The sequence below is a fragment of the Acinonyx jubatus genome, chromosome E1 (genome assembly GCF_027475565.1).
Source record: "Acinonyx jubatus isolate Ajub_Pintada_27869175 chromosome E1, VMU_Ajub_asm_v1.0, whole genome shotgun sequence".
In the NCBI taxonomy this organism is placed as follows: domain Eukaryota; kingdom Metazoa; phylum Chordata; class Mammalia; order Carnivora; family Felidae; genus Acinonyx; species Acinonyx jubatus.
The window spans coordinates 25,149,884-25,174,022 of NC_069397.1; the positions used below are offsets into that span (position 1 = coordinate 25,149,884).

General features: G+C 35.5%; 1 protein-coding gene across 1 annotated transcript in view; it reads left to right on the plus strand.

Annotated features, from left to right (window-relative positions):
- Window positions 1-24,139, plus strand: part of BCAS3 (BCAS3 microtubule associated cell migration factor) — a 606,762-nt gene that overhangs the window by 191,710 nt on the left and 390,913 nt on the right. Inside the window, exon 15 of the mRNA XM_053211840.1 lies at window positions 6,965-7,058. Within this exon, the coding sequence (XP_053067815.1) occupies window positions 6,965-7,058 (94 nt within the window). The remainder of the gene's footprint in view (window positions 1-6,964; window positions 7,059-24,139) is intronic.

Consider the following 24,139-nt stretch of genomic DNA (forward strand, 5'->3'; position numbering starts at 1 on the left):
CAAGCCTTTTCCCTTCTAGACAGGGGATTTACTTGATTTGGATTAGTATGTTAAAACCCAAGCCCAACAGTATTTTCACTTGGTGGGTGATGAGTAAGGGAAAATGTGTAGCTCCACTGGCCTGAGATCGCAATTCAGTTGGGGGCCAATTTGAAGAACAGGAGAAAAAAATGTTGGTGAAGTATAAGCAGAGCCTCAGAGACCTTTGGGACAACATCAAGTGTACCAACATATGTGTGACTGGGATCTCAGAAAGAGAGGTGAGAAAGGGGCAGAAAAACATTTGAAGAAATGAAGTGTATAAATACTTACCTTTCTCTTCCCTTAATTTCTTTAAAAGGTAGTTTAAAACGATTGTTTTAGGGAATAACTATAACGTTTCTCAGCTGATAATATATATGACAACAGTAGCACAAAGGAATGGGGAGGAAGTGCAGCTATATTGGAGCAAGGAGCTATAATTTTTGCAGTTAACTGACAATCTTGTAATCTGTATAGCACCTTGTTACCTATACAGCATCCACTAAAAAATTAACCCCCCAAAATTAACAGAGGAATTAAAATAGTAATATTAAAAATAACACAAAAGAAGAGGATCAGAGGTACAACACCTGAGACAAAGTAAATAGCAAAATGGCAAACCTAAATCCAATTATGTGCATAATTATATTAACTATAAATGGACTCAAGTTAAAAGACATTGATTATCAGACCAGAATCATTCAGATTCAAAGACATAATTGGCTGAAGTAAAAGGACTGAGGAAACGTACCACATAAACAGTAACCATAATAGGACTGGAATGGCTATATTAATATCAGACAGAAATACTTTGTCAGGAAATATTGCCAGAGAAAAAGATATTTCATAATAATAAGAGGGTCCATGTAATAGGTAGATAAAGCAACTATTAATGTGTAAACAGCTACAGCATTTCCCAACAAACATTAGGCAAAATCTGACAGATTGAAAGGAGAAATTATAGCTAACTAACATTTACAGCATGAGATTTAAATACTGTGCTCTCAATAATTGATAGGAAAAACTAGACAAAAATTTGTGAGGATTTAGAACACTACCAACCAGCACGGTGTAACACTACCCTCCAAACCCGTAGAATTTGCATTCTTTTTCTTTTTTAAAAATTTATTTATTTATTTTGAGAGAGCAGGAAAGCAAAAGAGAGAGAGAGAGACACTTAACTGACCAAGCAGGCTCTGTGCTGTCAGAGCCCTGACATGGGGCTCGAACCCACAAACTGGGCGACCCCAGCCAAAATCAAAAGTTAGACACTTAACTGACTAGAATTTGCATTCTTTTCAAGAACATCTGGAATGTTTTCCAAGATAGACCTTATGGTTGGGCAAAAAAATATATAAATAGCTTTAAAAGTATTAAAATTATGAGAAGTATGTTTCCTGAGAACTATGGAAATCAATAACAGAATGGGACGCCCCAGTGGCTCCATCAGTTGAGCGTCCAGCTCTTAATTTCAGCTCAGGTCATAATCTCATGGTAGGTGAGATCAAGCCCCACATATCGGACTCTGTGCTGGCTAATGGGGACTCTCTCTCTCTCCCTCTCTCTCTGCCCCTCCTGCGCTTACCTACTGTGCTCTCTCCCCCTCAAAAATAAATAAACTTAATTTTGTCAAATGCTTTCTCTGCATCGATTGACAGGATCCTCTTTTCTTTTACTAATGTGATGTATCACATTGATTGATTTGCAAAGGTTGAACCAGCCCTGCATCCCAGGAATGAACCCCACTTGATCATGGTGAATAATTCTTTTTATATGCTGCTGAATTCGATTTGCTAGTATCTTATTGAGAATTTTTGCATCCATATTCATCAGGGATATTGGCCTGTAGTTCTCTTTTTTTGCTGGGTCTCTGTCTGGTTTAGGAATCAAAGTAATGTGGCTTCATAGAATGAGTCTGGAAGTTTTCCTTCCCTTTCTATTTTTTGGAACAGATTGAGAAGGATAGGTATTATCTCTGCTTTAAATGTCTGGTAGAATTCCCCAGGGAAGCCATCTGGTCCTGGACTCTTATTTGTTCAGAGATTTTTGATAACTGATTCAATTTCTTTGCTGGTTATGGGTCTGTTCAAGTTTTCTCTTTCTTCCTGTTTGAGGTTTGGAAGTGTGTGGGTGCTTAGGAATTTGTCCATTTCTTCCAGGTTGTCCAGTTTGTTGACGTAAAATTTTTCATAATATTCCCTGATAACTGCTTGTATCTCTGAGGGACAATTCCATTTTCATTCATGATTTTATCTATTTGGGTCATCTCCCTTTTCTTTTTGAGAATCCTGGCTAGAGGTTTATCAATTTTATTTATTTTTTCAAAAAACCAACTCTTGGTTTCATTGATCTGCTCTACAGTTTTTTCAGATTCTATATTGTTTATTTCTGCTCTGATCTTTATTATTTCTCTTCTTCTGCTGGGTTTGGGGTGTCTTTGCTGTTCTGCTTCTATTTCCTTTAGGTGTGCCGTTAGATTTTGTATTTGGGATTTTTCGTGTTTCTTGAGATGGGCCTGGATTGCAATGTATTTTCCTCTCAGGACTGCCTTCGCTGCATCCCAAAGCGTTTGGATTGTTGTATGTTCATCTTCCTTTGTTTCCATATATTTTAAAATTTCTTCTCTAATTGTCTGGTTGACCCATTCATTCTTTAGTAGGGTGTTCTTTAACCTCCATGCTTTTGGAGGTTTTCCAGACTTTTTCCTGTGGTTGATTTCAAGTTTCATAGCATTGTGGTCTGAAAGTGTGCATGGTATGATCTCAATTCTTTTATACTTATGAAGGGCTATTTTGTGACCCAGTATGTGATCTATCTTGGAGAATGTTCCACATGCACTCAAGAAGAAAGTGCATTCTGTTGCTTTGGGATGCAGAGTTCTGAATATATCTGTCAAGTTCATCTGATCCAATGTATCATTCAGGGCCCTTGTTTCTTTATTGATCCTGTGTCTAGATGATCTGATCTACCCATTGTTGTAAGTGGAGTATTAAAGTCCCCCACAATTACCACATTCTTATCAATAAGGGTACTTATGTTTGTGATTAATTTTTTTATATATTTGGGGGCTCCCGTATTCGGCACATAGGCGTTTATAATTGTTAGCTCTTTCTGATGGATAGACCCTGTAGTTATTGTATAATTCCCTTCTTCATCTCTTGTTACAGCCTTTAATTTAGAGTCTAGTTTGTCTGATATAAGTGTGGCTACTCCAGCTTTCTTTTGACTTCAGTAACATGATAGATAGTTCTCCATCCTCTCACTTTCAATCTGAAGATGTCCTCAGATCTAAAATGAGTCTCTTGTAGACAGCAAATAGATGGGTCTTGTTTTTTTTATCCATTCTGATACCCTATGTCTTTTGGTTGGTGCATTTAGTCCATTTACATTTGGTGTTATGGAAAGATATGCGTTTAGAGCCACTGTGATGTCTGTAGATTTCATGCTGGTAGTGATGTCTGGTACTTTGTGGTCCTTGCAACATTTCACTCACAGAATCCCCCTTAGGATCTCCTATAGGGCTGGGTTAGTGGTGATGACATACTTTCTTAATAAAAACCCTCGATAAAGTCGGGTTAGAAGGAGCATACTTAAACATCATAAAAGCCATTTATGAAAAGCCCACAGCTAACATCATCCTCAATGGGGAAGAACTGAGAGCTTTCCCCCTGAGATCAGGAACACGACAAGGATGTCCACTCTCACCGCTGTTGTTTAACACAGTGTTGGAAGTGCTAGCATCAGCAATCAGACAACAAAAGGAAATCAAAGGCATCAAAATAGGCAAAGATGAAGTCAAGCTTTCACTTTTTGCAGATGACATCATACTATACATGGAAAACCCGACAGACTCTACCAAAAGTCTGCTAGAACTGATACATGAATTAAGCAAAGTCACAGGATACAAAATCAATGTACAGATATCGGACAAAGGGCTAGTATCCAAAATCTATAAAGAGCTCACCAAACTCCACACCCAAAAAACAAATAATCCAGTGGAGAAATGAGCAGAAAACATGAATAGACACTTCTCTAAGGAAGACATCCAGATGGCCACAAGGCACATGAAAACATGCTCAACATTGCTCCTCATCAGGGAAATACAAGTCAAAACCATACTCAGATATCACCTCACGCCAGTCAGAGTGGCTAAAATGAACAAATCAGGAGACTATAGATGCTGGCGAGGATGTGGAGAAACGGGAACCTTCTTGCACTGTTGGTGGGAATGCAAACTGGTGCAGCTGCTCTGGAAAACAGTGTGGAGGTTCCTCAAAGAATTAAAAATAGATCTACCCGTGGATAAAGAAATTGTGGTTTATATACACAATGGAGTACTACATGGCAACGAGAAAGAACGAAATAGGCCCCTTTGTAGCAAAGTGGATGGAACTGGAGAGTGTGATGCTAAGTGAAATAAGCCATACAGAGAAAGACAGATACCATATGTTTTCACTCTTATGTGGATCCTAAGAAACTTAACAGAAACCCATGGGGGAGGGGAAGGAAAAGAAAAAGAGGTTAGAGTGGGAGAGAGCCAAAGCATAAGAGACTCTTAAAAACTGAGAACAAACTGAGGGTTGATGGGGGGTGGGAGGGAGGGAGGGTGGGTGATGGGTATTGAGGAGGGCACCTTTTGGGATGAGCACTGGGTGTTGTATGGAAACCAATTTGACAATAAATTCATATATTGAAAAAAAATAAAAAATAAAAAATAAAAATAGATCTACCCTATGACCCAGCAATAGCACTGCTAGGAATTTACCCAAGGGATACAGGAGTGCTAATGCATAGGGGCACTTGTACCCCAATGTTTATAGCAGCACTCTCAACAATAGCCAAATTATGGAAAGAGCCTAAATGTCCATCAACTGACGAATGGATAAAGAAATTGTGGTTTATATACACAATGGAATACTACATGGCAATGAGAAAGAATGAAATATGGCCCTTTGTAGCAATGTGGATGAAACTGGAGAGTGTTATGCTAAGTGAAATAAGCCATACAGAGAAAGACGGATACCATATGGTTTCACTCTTATGTGGATCCTGAGAAACTTAACAGAAACCCATGGGGGAGGGGAAGGAAAAAAAAAAGAGGTTAAAGTGGAAAAGAGCCAAAGCATAAGAGACTCTTAAAACCTGAGAACACACTGAAGGTTGATGGGGGGTGGGAGGGAGGGGAGGGTGGGTGATGGGTATTGAGGAGGGCACCTGTTGGGATGAGCACTGTGTATTGTATAGAAACCAATTTGACAATAAATTTCATATTTAAAATAAATAAATAAATAAACTTAAAAAAATAACAATGAAATTATGGAAATCTCCAAATATTTGGAAATAAAACACACCTATCAATAGCTCATGGGTGGGAGAAGGAATCCCAAGGATGTTAGAAAATATTTGGAATGGAATAAAAATAAAAAGTGAACATATCAGAATTTATGAAGTGCAGCTATTCTTTTACAGAGAGGGAAATTCATAGCTTTAAATGCTTATAGTAGGGAGGAAAAACAGTCTGAAACTAATAATCTTCACTTTTCCCATTTTCTAATCTGAAAAACAAGAGCAAATTATAACCAAACAACAAATGAAGTAAATACTAAATATATGAACATAAGTCAACAAAATAGTAAATAGTGAAATATTGGGGGAAATCCAAAATTTGTTCTTTGAAAAGATAAAAAAAAATTGATCCTCAAAAAGTTAAAAATGAAATTATCATATGATCAGCAATCTGATTTCCTGGTTTGTATGCAAAAGAATTCAGAGCAGGATCTGGAAGCACTATTTACACACCCTTGTTCATTGCAGCATATTCACAGTAGCGAGGATATGGAAGCAATCCATATATCTATCACTAGGTGAATGGATAAAGGAAAATCTGGTATATACATACTATAATATTATGCAGCCTTGAAATAGAAGGAAATATTGTGACATATTACAACATTGACAAACCTTGAGGACATTTTGGTAAGGGAAGTAAAGCCATCACAAAAGTGCAAAAACTATATTCTTCCAGTTATTTTGACTCTCTAAAGTAGTCAAAATCATAAAAACAGAAAGTGGAAAAGTGGTTATCAATGGCTGGGGGGAGGGAAGAAGAAGAATCAGAGTTTAGTGGGTAGAGTTTCAGTGTTGCAAGATGGAAAAGTCCTAGAAATTTGTTACACAACAATGTGAGTATACTTAATGAACCGAACACTTAAAAGTTGTTAAAATGGTAATAAAGATCTATGCACAAAAATTTTGATATATCAGTAGCTTTACTGAATTGTAGGTTTGAGTCAGCAATAGGCAAGAAAATTAAAGCATTAGGATAGTAAAGGATGACAAAGCAGACATTTCTATATAATGGATTGCTGTAATGGTTACAGTACTATATAAAATCATTGAATTGTAAACATGAAATAGGTGACTTTTATGGTATGTAAAGTATACCTTTGTAAAGTTTTTCATACTAAAAGAAAAATTAACATTGCCCATTTAGGATTAGTTCCTGATTTACTTCAGATTAAATTATTTATGTCTGAATATCATGATCCAGTAATGATCTAGTTGTAAGCAAACATCTTCCAGTAGGTCATAACATAATAAGAATTGTATGTTCCTGTCTTTGGATGAAGCTCTGCAAAGCTGATTTTATGCTTTTTGTTTTTTTCTGAACCTCTACTTCAAGAAATTTTTGTCTCTGTCATCTACAGTAAAGCCCATCAACTGTTTTTAGAGTTTATGTGATTGATCTTCTGGAGTATATTGTATCTTTTCCTCATTCCTAAAGTGGCATTCTCACCTTACAGTGACAATAATCTTCCAGTATAGTGGAAGCAATCATGCATACTTTTGGTCAGGGATACTATAGTGTAGCTGTGTATATCTTCAGGCTCAGTAATTGGTGAGTAAAGTTTAATTTCCATTGTCCTTCTTTCTTTCTGTGAAGGTGCTTGTGAGCGAGGATTCTGACAGTGATGGTATCGTGGCCCACTTTCCTGCTCATGAGAAACCAGTGTGCTGTATGGCATTTAATACAAGTGGTATGTCCTTTTTCTTTCCATTTATGTCATGGGATTTCAACAAGTTTTTTTTTTTTTTGGAAATGGAAAATATGAAATATGGAATCTGACTTTTCATAATGTGTCAATGTGTATCAGAAAAGTAAGTAGACTTCAGTAAGTGGTTCTTGAGTGGGTGAATTTAAAATAAAAATTTAGGGGGTGGGGCTAGGTGGCTCAATCAGTTAAACATCCAAATTTGGCCCAGGTCATGATCTTGCAGTTCATGAGTTTGAGACCTGCATCAGGCTCTGTGCTGACAGCTCAGAGCCTGGAGCCCTCTTTGAGTTCTGTGTCTCCCTCTCTCTCTTTCCCTCCCCTGCTCACACTCTGTCTCTCAAAAATAAATAAACATTTAAAAAAATTAATAAAAATTTAGAAACCCACCATCATTAGTTTTGCTCTCAGTAAAGAGGTAATTGAATATCAGCAGTAGGTAAACTGTGGTATTGAGTTGCATTAATTTCTGTATTATAATTAAGCCAGGAACTGCAGTATTCCAGACTACATATTAATGTATGTAAGTGGCACTTTCCTTGTAATTTAAAATTTCTTTTTCACTTTCACATACAAGCGTATTATAAAGTATTTGCTTGTATTTTTCCCTGTGTTTTGGTAGTGGTTTTGTTTTTCTATTTATTCTTTTTCTTTTTCTTTTTAATTTTTTTTTCAACGTTTATTTATTTTTGGGACAGAGAGAGACAGAGAATGAACGGGGGAGGGGCAGAGAGAGAGGGAGACACAGAATCGGAAACAGGCTCCAGGCTCTGAGCCATCAGCCCAGAGCCCGACGCGGGGCTCGAACTCACAGACTGCGAGATCGTGACCTGGCTGAAGTCGGACGCTAACCAACTGCGCCACCCAGGCGCCCCTCTATTTATTCTTAAAACATTTGATTAGGAGAGATGTTATAGTAATGTGGAATGTCCTACTACTTTTCATTTTTTTTTTCAAACTTTTTGTTATATAAAGTTTCAGACATAAAAATAGATTTAAAAGATAGTATAGTAATGACCCATATATCACTACCTTGATTAAATAGGTGTTCACATTTCTGTGCATAATAAATAAATATATATATGTATAGGTATGTGTATACTTACATATATGTACTTGTATACCCATGTATGTATAATAGATGTACATAAGTATATGTATTTTGTTGAATCATTTGAATGTAAGTTACGCATGTAATGACAACTTACCCACTACAAATTAATCATGATTTCCTAAGAATAATGACCTTTTCCCATATAGCCAGATATTATATTGTAGTTTTGAAAGTTAACACATTATGTTATCTAATATCCAAGCCATAATTTAAAGTTTCCAATTATCTCAAAAATGTATCCTGCAAAATATATAATATGATACTGTGTTGATCACATGGCTATGTTAGTAGACCCTCAAAATATCTACATATTGGAGATAGGTTTTTCTTATGGAGATTAGCAAGTAATCTGCAGAGCATTATTTTGGCTTCATTTCTTTTTATCTATTTCTTTTTTATTTTAGAGAGGGCAAGAGAACATGAGTGGGGGAGAGGGGCAGAGAGAGAGAGAGAGAGAGAGAGAGAGAGAGAGAAAATCTCAAGCAGACTCCATGCTCAGCATAGAGCCCAACGAGGGGCTCGATCCCATGACCCTGAGATCGTGACCTGAGCTGAAATCAAGGGTCAGACACTCAACTGGCTGAAGCCACTTGCCTTCATTTCTGAAACAACTTTTTACTTAATAGTTGTATTATGTTGAAGCCTGGAGAATGGTGGTTTTTCTAATAATACCATGTTTTCTGCAAGATTAACTACTGTTCTATAAAAAAAAGTTTTCTCTCATCAACCAGGAATGCACCATAGTTCTCTTGTATGTGAAAGGCAGGATAAATACTTAATTCTTTCCCTTTACTTACCAATTTTCATTGTTAGGAGTTGGTTTAGTACTTACAGTGGTGTAATTCCATTCCAGTGTAGTCATTTTTAAAATACTTTGTTTTTAAGTAAAAGATAAAATTGCTATTTTGCTTTGGGAGCTGAAATAGTCTTCATAAACTTACAGTCGTTTTAGATCTTATCCCTTTGGTTGATGGATCTGAAGAGATTGTCATTTTTATCTTATTCTGCAGAAATTATCCTATCAGTGAAAATTGATGGAAAGACCCATCTTTTTTTCCCTTTTCATCTTTTCAAATAAAGAATGATGGTAAGAGGATAATATAGAGCATTTTGAATAATCTTCCTTCTAATATCTTAATTAGTCATTTTTGATAGAGAGGAAGATTTTTGTAGCGGTTGTTGATCAGTAGGATTGATTTAATTAATAAAGACAAAGATTTATGGAAATGCTTTGAATGTTATGGGAATTAAGTTAAATTTGAAGAAACAATCTGGAAGTTATGTCACTTACAGCACTCTACTTGGAGTAACCAGTATGACTCATTTTGATGGTCCATCTGTTATGTCAAATCTCCTTTGTATTAATGTATATTTCATATCTCCATAGTCAGAATGCTTTAGACATTGGAAGCTGTACTTTTTCCATCCTGTGGCTTTCCATTGTAACAAGAACATACCACTTACCTTAAAGAATATTATAGTTATCTGTATCATTGTCTAGCAATTAATTCTAGAAAACCACAGTTTACTATGATTTCATAATTTTGACATACATTTTTTATTTGATTTTATTTGAACTCGCAAATTTGTGTTTTATGGTAAGATTAAAAATTTTTATATTTATACCTTCTTTTTTGTGTTCCTAGAGCACTATTTGTATAACGCTATGATATAATTTATCTTGAAGTAATCATTTATTTAAATACTTGTCTTCCTACCTAACCTCTGAGTTCCAGTTTACATTATTAGGGTTCACTCTTGGTGTTGTACATTCTGTCAATTTTGGCAAATATGTAATGACATATATCCACCATTATACAGAGTAGGTTCGCTGCCCTAAAAATCCCCTTTGCTCTACCAGTTCATCCCTACCTTCCTCAACCCCTGCCAGGCAACCAGTGATCTTTTTTACTGTTTCCATAGTTTGTTTCATTTTCCAGAACGTCACATAGTTAGAATCTTACTGTATATAGTCATTTCAGATTGACTTCCTTCAATTACTAATAAGCATTTAAAGCTCCTCCATGTCTTTTCATGCCTTGATTACTCATTTCTTTTTAGTGCTGAATAACATTCCATTGTGTGGACATACCATAGTTTATTTGCCATTTGTGTATCTTCTTTGATGAGGTGCTTGTTCAGATCTTTTTTCCATTTTTTGATTGGGTTGTTCATTTTTAAATTGTTGACTTTTAAGAGTTCTTTGTATATTTTGGATAGCAGTCTTGTATTAGGTGTTTTGTAAATTTTTTTTCCAAGTCTATGGCTTGTCTTCTTATTCTCTTGAAAGTATTTTTGAAAATCAGAATTATTTAATTTTAATGAAGTCTGAGTTATCAATTATTTTTGTCTAGATCATTCCTTTGGTGTGTATGTAACATTTTAAAATATACAAATTGATGTTCTTCTGTTGTATTCTTAATTCAGTTTCACATTGGATGTTGTAATTTCTTGGAGGGAAGATCTTTATATGAGAACTATTTTATGAGTTTTGGGATCTCTTTCATTTTTTTCTTGAATCTCAAATGAAGCTTCTTAACCTCAGTCTAAGATCTGGAAGGTTTATGGATAGAATTCAGAGAGTATGTGAACTTAGGAAAAAAATTACATCTTTATTTTCTCTAATCTCTGATGAAAATTTCCTTCACTTATGAAAATGTAAAATAAAATAGTGAAATATTAGCTGTACTCCTGAGTTTATGAACAAATAAAAATAATAGATGTTTTCACATCATTTCTATCTTATTTACATAATTCTCCCAGTATTGCTTATGGTTCAAAACTATAGTAGATACTGTATTTTAATATATAACAAAAAAAAACCTAAAAAAAAGACATACACTGTATGTCAATTTTTAAAATGTTATGTATTTTACTTTGTCTTAAAAATATATTATTCTGAGAAAGATGTTCCTAGGCTTTACCATATTGCTTAAAAGGTTCATGGCACTAGAATGTTTAGGATCCTGTTAATCAAAAAGGTTTATGCTCCCTAGAAACTCCATTCACATTGCCTGGCTCAGTCTTTGTGATTAAGTTAACAAGGGACAGTCCTTACTCATGGCATCTACTGGTGTGATAGGGACTTAAAGCAAGGAAGAAAATCCTTTGTGGAGTAAGGACAGAATGCTAGGAGATGAATATTTACTTGGTTTCGACTATTGGGGAAAGTTCTTCAAAAGAAGTCAATTCTAAATTGGAACTTAAAAGATGATTAGTTAGGAAATAATGATTCTGTGTCTGGTATATAAATAAATATTGGTTGAATGAATGAGGCAAGAAAAATATGGCATATTTGACATAGATTGTGAAGCAGGGTCTATACAGTGGACTCATCCGTTTATTATGTGGCAGATACATTTTTCAGTGTGTCATCATTTCTGCAGCATTTTATAAATGCTTCGTACATGTTTAAATATTTGAATTAAATGGAGGATTCATAACTCAGCAACCACTCACAAAATTGGTTTGCAAAATCTTTCATAGAAGATAGTGGAGATTTCATGCAACTGCTTGCAATTCATCTTAGTTATTTACTGTTCAGCTCTGAGTGTCTTTGCTATTCAGAGTATGACTGTTATTGCTTGAGTATAAGCAAGTGTATCTATAAAAGATTCAATTCTCAGTGATTTGAAAGCCTTGACTTTTTTTTTAAGCTGGTCACTATCTGAATTGTTACTTATAGAATGATATTGGGTTTAGCTGTGGCTGCTATTACCCAGCTCCTGTGTGACATTTTATTTTACTTGTCTAGTTTCTGTATTATATTGCTTGCTTTATCCTAACCTTCTCAAATTGAGAATGCATATGAAATGTTTGAAGCAAGAGGCTGCATTGCCCTTTGTAAATTCATGGATTCCTTAGTAACTGTTATTTTTCCCCTGTAGTTATTTACGTTATAGTTTAAAAAAATATTTTTGGGAGAGCAAATGATGTATTTTCTATTGATCTTTAAATCCTCCTATGTTATAAAATGATACATTTTCTGCTCTCTGGTTGAAAAAGTTTTATTAGCTTCTGAACTTTTATTAATTGGTATTTTTTAGAAAGGTGTGTAATTTAAATGGGCATTAAAACAGTACTTACAATTTTTTACTTAAATTGATCTTTTCAAAATACAACTTGTAGATCCTCTAGTAACACCTTCCAGTTTTTCTTTAACATGTATCCATACATATTTCTAAATTTATTTATGTCAATAAGTTTTAACTGTTTTGCTCCTCCAATAATTCTCTTATTTAGTTAAAGGCTTTTTCATGGGGTATGTAGTGTGGCCAATAATAACAGTAGTGCTTGTTAGAATACTTTTTACAAGTTTAGGGAAGTTCATTAAAAAATAAGCAGAACAAAACATAGCAATGTTTATTGTGTGTTTTGTTTTTAAACCTGATCATTCTGTAACCACTTTACCTGAACATATCCCTGTTATGCTTAACAATATAAATAAATTTCTTAGTCTTTTTTTTTTTTAGAGAGGCATATTTTCTGATGACAGAATTATTAAGATGTCCTAGACATACATCAGGATTCAAGGAGAAAACCAGACCTGTTGTCCACCTTCTGAGAAATTTTAAAAACAATGTAAAATGTACATGATGAAATAACAGTCCAAAGTGAATTAAGGAGAAAATGTAGGTTGTCTGGGTGGTATGCAGTTCGGTTTTGTATGGCACCTATTCAGCAAAGAAATTAAGGGATGCCATTAAATAGCGTTGTGAAACTTTTAGTTCAGCAGCTGCATTCAGTTTGTTTTTCAATTTATCCTTCCCATTCTTGTTTATTAGCTGTGACTCTGAGTCCTGAATTAAAACAAATATTTTAATGGCAACATTTATGATATGGTTTGAAGTGCCAGAGAGGCCTCCGGTGCTTAGATCTGGGTAGGTTCAATATGGGTGGTGTAAATTTGTTGGTTTCAGTGATTTAGATACACAATGAGTAACATTTTCTCAGGAGCTTTTTTTTAAATTAATAAACTCCAATTTTGGGGGGCAGTTTCAGGTTCACAGCACAATTGGAAAGTACAGAAAACTCTCATATAATCCGGCCCCCACTCCAAACCTCCTACACTATTGACATTCCACACCACAGTGGTAGATTTGTTACAGTTGATGAACATATATTGACCCAATCATTATCAACCAAAGTCTGTAGTTTACACAAGGGTTCACTCTTGGTGTTCACCTATTCTCTGTGTTTTGACAAATTAATATTGACATATATCTACCTTTATAGTATAATACAGGATAGTTCCATTGCCTAAATGTTTTTCATCATGTTTGGGATGTTATTATTTCTTTAAACATTCTTTCTACCTTTTTTTCCCTCTTTTCTTCTTCTAGGACTCCTGCTACTCACAGATTAATCTTGGTGGTGTCTAATAGGTCTCTGGGGCTCTATTCGTTTTTCTTCTTCTTTTTTTCCCCAAACTCGATAATCTCAGTTGATTTCTTCTGCCAGGTTCAAAACCACGATTTGAGCCCCTCTATTGAATTTTTTATTTTAGTTATTGTACTTTTGAACTCTGGAATTTCTATTTGTTTCCTTTTTTTATATTATCTCTTTATTGCTATCCTTTGCTTGGTGAGACATTGTTCTCATACTTTCCTTTAATCCTTTTAACATGCTTTCTCTGCATCCGTGCTGGCATTTGGTATTATTGCCACTTTTTAATTTTATAAATACTAGATGGGGGCCTCTGTAAGAGAGGTCATTTGGAAATCTTTTTTCCCAGTCAGAAGTTTGTATTTTTATCTTTTTAACAGAGTCTTTTGCAGAGCAAAATTGTTTACTTTTTGTCAAATCCAATAAAAAATACGTCAGTTGTGTTTTTGTGTTCCTGCCTAAGAAATGTGCACCAGTCTGGGGCCTGAAGATTTTTCTTCTATGTGATTTTCTGATAGTTTTCTAGTTTTACATTTTGTATTTAAATTTATTTTTATTATTTTTTTTGTTTTTATTATTATTTTAATATTTATTTTATTTTTGAGAGAGAGAGAGAAGGAGGAGCAGAGAGAGAGGGAGACAGAGGATCTGAAGCGGGCTCCATGCTGACAGCAGAGAGCCTGATGCAGGGCTCGAGCTCACAAACCAAGAGATTATGACCTGAGCTGAAGTCAGATATTCAACTGACTGAGCCACCCAGGCACCCCTACATTTTATATTTAAATTTATGATCCAAATTCATTGTTATTTTTTGTATAATGTATCGGATTAGGTCATGGTTATTATTTTTTGGCTTATGGATATCCAGTTGGCACTTTATTATTTTTTCAAAATTCCATTCTTTCTCTGATGAGTTTCTTTTGTACTTTTTCATTAAAGTAACATACTTCTGTTGGCTATTTCTGGATTCTCTGATGAAGATGACTTTTTAGCTATTTTCTGTATGGGAATATCTGTATTTTGCCCATAATTTTCAGGCATGTTTCGACTAGATAGTTTTTGACAGTTACTCATTAATTTTTCAGCAGCGGTCAACACTCTTACTTTGTTCACAGCTTTTAGTATTATTACTCTTGATCCTCTTGATTAGTTGGGTACAGAGTTGAATTTTTGGGGGGCAGCATTCTAATCTGTAGCGTCAGCTCACTGAAAATTTTTGAAAAGGTTGCTGTGTTCTCCTTGCCTTCACATATTGTGGGTTCCTCTTCCTCCAGCTGTTTTTCTGCCTGATGTAAGAGCTACTATTTTTATTTATGTTTTTTTGTATTGAACTTTGAGATAGATTTTTTAAAACTCTGGGGTTTTTCTGTTTTGTTTATTGGTTTTGTTTTTGTTATAGGGTTAAAACAGCAGTCTCTTTTGATTTTACAAATTCAACCCAAAATCCTCTTTGCTGGTCATTTGAGTGGGTAAAATGTTCTCAGGGACCCTAAATTTAGGCAGTAACCTGTGTACATATATTAGCTTGGGCTGCTGTAACCAAATCCCATAGATGTAGTAGCTTAAACAACAAAACCTTTTTTTCTCACAGTTATGAATGCTAGAAGTCTGAGATGAAACTTCCAGCTGATTTGGTTTCTAGTGAGGTCTTTCTTCCTGACTAACAAACAGTCACCTTCTCAATGTGTCTTCACTTGTCCTTTCTTTGGTGCAAGGAAGTGGGGACAGAGAAAAAGAGCTAGTTCTGTGGTGTGTGTGTGTGTGTGTGTGTGTGTGTGTGTGTGTGTGTGTGTCTTTTAAATTGAAGTATCATCAACATACAATGTTATATTAGTTGCAGGTGTATAACATCTTGATTTGACAATTCTATATATTACTTGGTGCTCACTATAATAAATGCAGTCACTATCCGTCACCACACAATGTTATTACAATAATATTGGCTATATTCCCTAAGCTGTACTTTTCATCTCCCTGACTTATTTATTTTATAACTAGAAGTTTGTACCTCTTAACTTTTATCCATTTTGCCCATCCCCCTTACCTCCCCTCTGGCAACCATCAGTTTGTTCTCTATATTTAAGAGTCTGGTTGTTTTTTTTTTGTTTGTTTTTTTATTTGTTCATTTGTTTCACTTTTTAGATTCTACATTTAAGTGAGATCATATGCTTTTATCCTTCTCTGTCTTATTTCACTTAGCATAATACCTTCTAGGTCCATCCATGTTATTGCAAATGGCAAAATCTCATTCTCTTTTATGGCTGAATAATATTCCTTATTTTATATGTAAATATATATAACATCTTTATCCATTCATCTATCAGTGGACATTTGGGTGGCTTCCATATCTTGGCTATTATAAATAGTGCTACAGTAAACATAGGGGTGCATATATCTTTCTGAATTAGTATTTTTGTTTTCTTTGGGTAAATACCCAGTAGAGGAATTACTAGATCATATGGTTGTTTTAATATTAATTTTTTTTAGGAACTTCCATATTGTTTTTCATAGCTGTTACACCAATTTACCTTTCCCTCCAATAGCGTACAAGGGTTTGTGGTGTCTCTTCTTATAAGGACACTAATCATACCAGATCAGGGTCTCAGCCAATGACCTAATTGAAACTTAATTACTTCCTTAGAGACCCCATCTTCAAATATAGCCTGGGTTTTTAGAGTTTCAATATATGAATGTGAGGGCTGCACAGATATTTAATTCATAATAGTACATATATAGAATCATTTGGTTACTCTTAGTTTTTAAAAGACTCTTATTTGGTCATAGTCCAATTCTGGGTTATTCTGTTTGTGATTATTGTATCATACTTTTTCCATGTGTTTAGTTTCATTTTAAGATAAATATTTTAGGGGGGCCTGGGTGGCTCAGTCGGTTAAGCGTCCGACTTCAGGTCAGGTCATGATCTTGTGGTCTGTGAGTTCGAGCCCTGCGTCGGGCTCTGGGCTGATGGCTCAGAGCCTGGAGCCTGCTTTGGATTCTGTGTCTCCCTCTCTCTCTGCCCCTCCCCTGTTCATGCTCTGTCTCTCTCTGTCTCAAAAATAAATAAACGTTAAAAATTTTTTTTTTTAAAAAATAAAAAATAAAAAGATAAATATTTTATAAGAAATGTTAAATGTTAATGATCTCTTCGTCTTGTATTGTGTTGTCCAAAAGTATATAGCCTGGCACAACTTTACTGCTTTAACCCGTTCTTCTACCTTTCCTTCCAACATTTAGCCATACTATTGTTCAGCTCCTTAAACATTTTACATCACTTTTCCTCCACCTGAAATCCTCATTTGCCTGGGCAACTCTTATTTATCTCTCGAGTCCCATTTTTTATGTATTATTTTGTGAAGACCTACATGACCCTAAACAAAATATCATGTTCTCCCCACCCCCACCTTGCTGCTTAATTGGGCAAGTAACTTAATACGCTTGGATCCCTCCTAGTACTTCAGTTTTCTCATCAGTGAAATGAGAGGGTGATAATGGTATCCAAAACAATACCCAAAACATAGGGTCACCTCCAAAAATTTAGCTGTTGCTGTTTTCATTATTATTAACTTCCCTCATCCTAGTTTAAATTTTATACCCATCAAGAGTATTCTTTCAACATGTTTTCTGCTATAGATAAGCTTTTACTTCATACCCAGGTATTTATTATTGGCCTGGTAATTTTCACATAATTAATAAGTAAACACTGAATAATTACACTTATTATTTTTTTCTATAATTATGAAAAAAACCATGGCAGGGCAGAGATAAGGCACTAATTCAATGTAATTACTCATTTGTTGAATAAAACTCAGTTATTTCTAATTTGTAGTTTGAATGAGAATTGTCTTTTTCCCTATGAATTGTAGGAGTGATCCCTGATGCCAAATTGTATAAAATGAAGAAACATATCACACATCCTTAAGATTGAAATATGTAACATATATTAAAAATATCTTGTGGAAATTAAATCATATTTGTGTAACTAAGTAAACTAGATTTGGGTGTTAAGTATATTACCTTTGACATAAAAGAAGATAAGCATTTTTATTAATCAAATTGGAAATTAGAAACATAAAAAAGAAATTCTTGGGGTGCCTGGGTGGCTTAGTCGGTTAAGCATCTGACTCTTGATTTTGGCTCAGGTTATGATCTCCCAATACATGAGTTCAAGCCCCTCCCATGTCAGGCTCTGCACTGACAGCATGGACCTGCTTAGGGATTCTCTCCTTCTCTCTCTGCTCCTCCTCTGCTTGCTCTCTCTCTCAAAATAAATAAACATGGAAAAAAAGAAAAGGAAATTCTCAACTCTCTGCAGTAAGCCTGACATTTCTAAAACAGACCTGTTGTCTTTAATTTGGTAAATAATTGATCTATTTTCCAGAGGCATTATTTCTGCCAGCTGAGTAGCTGAGAGCTGTGAAGTACAGCACATCTACATTTTAAATAATTGCCCTTCCTTGGCAGAGAAATTGCTTTTCCATCCATTAATAAGAGGAAAATTAATGTTGGGTCTGTAGTAAAGTAGATTAAACATGTATCCCTTTGGATGCTTGACTGCATCTTTAACAGACTTGAAATTTTTCTGGTTACTTAAATGTTGTATATTGAAAGGTGATGGTGGTCGTGGGTTAATCATTAAAAAAGTTTAGGTTCGATTTTTTTTTTCTTTTGCACAGAGTTTCTCCCATTGATCACAGTAAGTGGTCAGAAAAATACCTTGTCTTGATTTTTGCTAACATCTATAATGCCTCACAGATTTACAGAATTATGTGGCTTCTGAGTTTTCCTCTCATCCAACAGCTTCTGGTTTATTACTGCCAGTCATTTATACTATATCACTAATAATTCAAAGGCAGCTTGAAGAGTTTATTGCTTTTTTTCCCCTAAGAAGGGGATGTTTCCATTATAGATTTGTAATTACTCTCCTCTGTCGTCATCTTGCAAAATGACATATCTTACTCACATAATGGATTACTCCCTGAAGGATTTGTTCTTTTTGCTCTCTGTTCATTGTGGCACAGGCCTTATATGAGAGTTAGTGGTAACTTTTCAGGTTTGACTTATCATAAAGTACAGTAGGCATCATAATTTCGGGCCCATGCTGGTATTGTGGTCCCACCAAAATGTTTAATTCCTTTTAAAAGCAAAATAATAATAATAATAATAGTAATAAACTTTTAAGCTAATGGAATACTTTAATATATTTTTAAAACCAGCAACTGTAATTATAAAATATAATTGTAAATATTTTTTCTCATAGAAGAGGAGGTCCATAAAGGCAAAATTGCCCAGGGCCCATGAAAGTCCTAATGTAGCCCCAGGTCCTGGGTATCCGTTAGTAAGGAAGAGCCCTTCTCTTTCCCCACCACCATTGCCACAGTATTTCTAGTTAATTAAACAGAGATGCCCAATTCACACTAAATGAACTAATGAAAGATGTGAATACATACATTGGCATATATGAAAAATGAGGTAAATGCATACACAAACACACACACACACACTTGTAACACTATAGCTACCCATAACAGATATAACTATAACAGTATTAAATTTTGAAGAATGTAAAGAATATCTGTAGCCAAGTACATACATGCAAAGTAGCCAAGGGTGAATTAAACTTTTTCTTATCAGGACAACTTTAGTGGTTGTTAAGCAGTGAAGTACTTGAATATTTATTGTCCCTTCTGCTTTCCTGTCCTCTGGAATGCTCTGGCCCTCCCCCAGATTCAGGCTTGTTTCAGTGTTCTCATTCAGATTTGTTTATACTCTTGCCATGCATTATTTTGAACAGTGCTTTGAAAACAGTGAAAATATGTCTCAAAAACACATATTTGAAAACGCATATTTCAAAGGACATATATTACATCCAGTCGGGTGGGTACCTATGGTGGGAAGGGATGGGAATGAGGACTGGGTGCAGGAATGGAGGATGAATAGGAGAATGTAAAAAACAGTAGGCTGTGTTAGTATTCAGAATTAATATAATGGGTGTTACAAAGTCTTTAGGGTACCAACAGTATAGAAAAAATAAAATTCGTGGGACGTGGGTGGCTCAGTCGGTTAAGCATCTGACTTCGGCTCCAATCGTGATCTTGCAGTTCATGAGTTCAAGCCCCGCGTCGGACTCTGTGCTGGCAGCTCAGAGCCTGGATCCTGCTTCAGTTTCTGTGTCTTGCTGTCTCTGCCCCTTCCCCTGCTCACACTCTCCCACTGTCTCTCAAAAATAAGTAAACATTAAACAAATTAAAAAAATGGTAAAATTATTCTTCTCTAATTTAAAATGAACTAATCTTTTGGTTTTCCTTTTGTTGCTTTGATGGTTTCAGGGAAGTTTCTGATGGTTATTGTTTTGGTCTCTTTTTTCAAATCCTATCTTTTTGATGGGCTAAGAAGCCACTACACTAATCTGTGTAGATATAGATGTATAGAGTTAGGTTGTGCAACAAATGCCTACCTGCTCAGAAATCTTTGTTATGTGTTAGCGGTTGTTCTTATAATTACTCTTTCTGAAACATAATTAAGGAGTAATGTTTTGAAATAGATCAGATAGGTAAAGAAAACTAATTTCCAGAGACACTTGGTAATTTGCTAATATTTGATATATTTGCAAATATACCCAAAATAAAAATGCTAAATGATGGGGGCGCCTGGGTGGCTCAGTCGGTTGAGCGTCCAACTTCAGCTCAGGTCACGATCTCACGGTTCGTGAGTTCGAGCCCCGCGTCAGGCTCTGGGCTGATGGCTCAGAGCCTGGAGCCTGCTTCTGATTCTGTGTCTCCCTCTCTCTCTGCCCCTCCCCCATTCATGCTCTGTCTCTCTCTGTCTCAAAAATAAATAAACATTAAAAAAAATTTTTTTTTAAATTAAAAAAAATGCTAAATGATGAAAATGTTTATTTTTCATCTAATACTTTTTTGTTCTATAGTTATTTCTTTTTAAAAAAAAAGATTTTATTTTTTTTAAGTAATATCTACACCTAACATGGGGCTGGAACTTACAACCCTAAGATCAAGAGTTGCAGGAACCACTGACTGAGCCAGTCTGATGCCCCTGTTACATAGTTTCTGATCTCCACTACTAGAACCTTGATTGAAGTCTGTTATACTGTCATATATGCGCTCTGGAATACATGATTTGTGGTGCTTTGACCACCCATTTGGCCAAGCTACACATCTGAGACTCATTGACCTCTTTCTTGACTCCTCACTATGTATCTATATTTCTTATACATCCCTCTCTGGCTGCTGTGTTTTTAGATTTTGTTGTATTTACCCCATCCCACCCCATAGGGGTAGGATTTTAACTTTCTTTCTTTTTTTTTTTTCCCTTTTGGAATTTTTATCGGAATTGTATTGAAAGTGTAGGTCCATTTGGGATAGAGAGATGGTATCTTTACAATATTGGGTATTTTTATCCACAAACGTAGTATATCCTTCCATTTATTAAGTTGTCTTTTAACATCTTGCAACATAGTATATCCTTCCATTTATTTAGTTGTCTTTTAGCATCTTGCAATAAAAATTTATAGTTTCTACATAAAAGGATTTGCCCATCTTTGTATTAGAATTGTTCTTAGGAGCCTTTCTTTCTTTTTCTTTTTCACATTAACAGGTATTATTATTATTATTATTATTATTATTATTCTCAAGTTAGTTAACTTTATAAAGCGTAGTCTTGGCTTCTGAAGTAGAACACAGTGATTAATCTCATATGTGACACCCAGTGCTCATCCCAAAGAGTGCCCTCCTTAATGCCCGTCACCCATTTAACCCACTTATTCATGGATTTTAAGTTTCTAACTACTGTGTTTACATTCACTGTATGTAAAACCACCAATTTTACTCTTACCCTTATTTTTGTTTTGGTTTATATTCATTTTTATTGAACTGTAGCTTACATAAAGTAGATTGCATAAATGTTAAGTGTCTAGCTTGGTGTACACACACACACACACACACACACACACACACACACACACACACACCTGTATAAGCTCTACCCAGAAAATTTAAATGTTCTGTTTTACACATCCCTGAAGCACAATGAATGGCATTCCTTTGGAAATACTTAATTTCCAAATTTACCTTTCAATTTATATTTTATAGTCCTAATACATAGAATATCTGTTCCAAACTGACTGATCTGCATGACATCCTCTTTACTTCTTCAGCTTCTGCCATTTGGTCATATTTCACTTTCTTCTCCCTTCCCTCTGTCTACCGAATTCCTTTTAACCTCAATTTAAAATGTATTTAATTTTGAACTTCTAGCAGTGATTGTCTGTGATAGTTGTGTGTATGTGTGTCTGTGCCTGTAATTTGTCTTTGAGGATAGAATGTTGTATTGGTGCATAATAAGGACAATACAAGCTAACACTTTTATCTTTAAACTTTTAAATCTGGTTTTCTCACTGTCTGTGGGCTTCAGTTATCATACCTGTTAATTGAAGTCAGTCATGCTATTTCTTATTTTTAAGATTTTTTAAAGCCCTTTTACTTTTTTTTTTTAACATTTATTTATTTTTGAGAGGGACAGAGACAGAATGCGAGCTGGGGAGGGCAGAGAGAGAGGGAGACACAGAATCTGAAGCAGGTTCCAGGCTCTGAGTTGTCAGCACAGGGCCCAATGTGGGGCTCGAACTCATGACCTGTGAGAACATGACCCAAGCCGAAGTCCACCACTTAAGCAACTGAGCCACCCAGGCGCCGCAACATTTTTTTTTTTAATGTTAACAGTTGGCATTAAAAAAATTGTTTTTAATCCAAGTTCATTAACATATAGCATAATAATGGTTTCAGGAGTAGAATTTCATGATTCATCACTTACATATAACACCTAGTGCTCATCCCAACAAGTGCCCTTCTTAGTACCCATCACCCATTTAGTCCATCCCCCCACCCAACACCCCTCCAGAAGCTCTCAGTTTGTTCTCTGTATTTGAGTCTCATATGGTGTGCCTCCCCTCAGTTTTTGTCTTATTTTTCTTTGCCTTCCCCTGTGTTGATCTATTTTGTTTCTTAAATTACACATGAGTGAAATCATATGATATTTATCTTTCTCTGACCAACTTATTTTGCTTAGCATGATACACTCTAGTTCCATCCACGTAGTTGCAAATGGCAAGATTTCATTCTTTATGACTACCAAGTAATATTCCATTGTGTGTGTGTGTGTGTGTGTGTGCGTGCACACGCGGGTGTGTGTGTGCGTGTGTGTGTGTGCACGTGTGTGTGTACGCATGTGCATGCACACGCTCGCACAATCCATTCATCAGTCGACAGACATTTAGACTCTTTCCATGATTTGGCTGTAGTTGATAGCACTGCTATAAACACTGGGGTGCATGTGCCCCTTCAAATCAGCATTTTTGTATTCTTTGGATAAATACCTAGTAGAGCAATTGCTAGGTCGTAGGGTAGTTCTATTTTTAATTTTTTGAGGAACCTCTATACTGTTTCCCATAGTGGCTGCACCAGTTTGCATTCCCACCAGCAGTGCAAAAGGGTTCCCCTTCCTCTGCATCCTCGCCAACATCTGTTGTTGCCTGAGTTGTTAATGTTAGCCATTCTGACAGGTATGACGTGGTATCTGTGTCATTGTGGTTTTCGTTTGTATTTCCCTGATAATGTGTGGTGTTGAGCATCTTTTCATGTGTCTGTTAGCCATGTGGATGTCTTCTTTGGAAAAGTGCCTCTTTATGTGTTTTGCCCATTTTTTTCACTGAGATTATTTGGTTTTTGGGTGTTCATTTTGATAAGTTCTTCATAGATTTTGGATACTAACCCTCTATCTGATATGTCATTTGCAAATATATTCTCCCTTTCTGTCGGTTGCCTTTTGGTTTTGCTGATTGTTTCCTTCACCATGCAGAAGCTTTTTATTTTGATGAGGTCCCAATAGTTCATTTTTGCTTTTGTTTCCCTTGCCTCTGGAGACATGTTGAGTAAGAAATTGTTGCAGCCAAGGTCAAAGAGGTTTTTGCCTGCTTTCTCCTCAAGGATTTTGTTGGCTTCCTGTCTTACATTTAGGCCTTTCTTCCATTTTGAGTTTCTTTTTGTGTATGGTGTAAGAAAGTGGTCCAGGTTCATTTTTCTGCATGTCGCTGTCCAGTTTTGCCACCACTTGCTGAAGAGACTGTCTTTATTCCATTGAATATTCTTTCCTGCTTTCCTTTCTTTCTATTCTTTCCTCAAAGATTAGTTGGCCATATGTTTCTGGATCCATTTCTGGGCTCTCTATTCTTTTCCATTGATTGGAGGGTCTGTTTTGTGCCAGTACCATACTGTCGTGATGATTACAGCTTTGTAACACGTCTTGAAGTCTTGGAGTGTGATTGCCCCCAGCTTTAGTTTTCTTTTTGAAGATTGCTTTGGCTATTTGGGGTCGTTTCAGGTTCCATACAAATTTTAGGATTGTTTGTTCTAGCTCTGTGAAGAATGCTGTTATTTTGATACAGATTGCATTGAATATGTAGATTGTTTTGGGTAGTATTGACATTTTAACAACATGTGTTCTTCCTATCCAGGACTGTGGAATCTTTTTCCATTTTTTGTGTCTTCTTCAATTT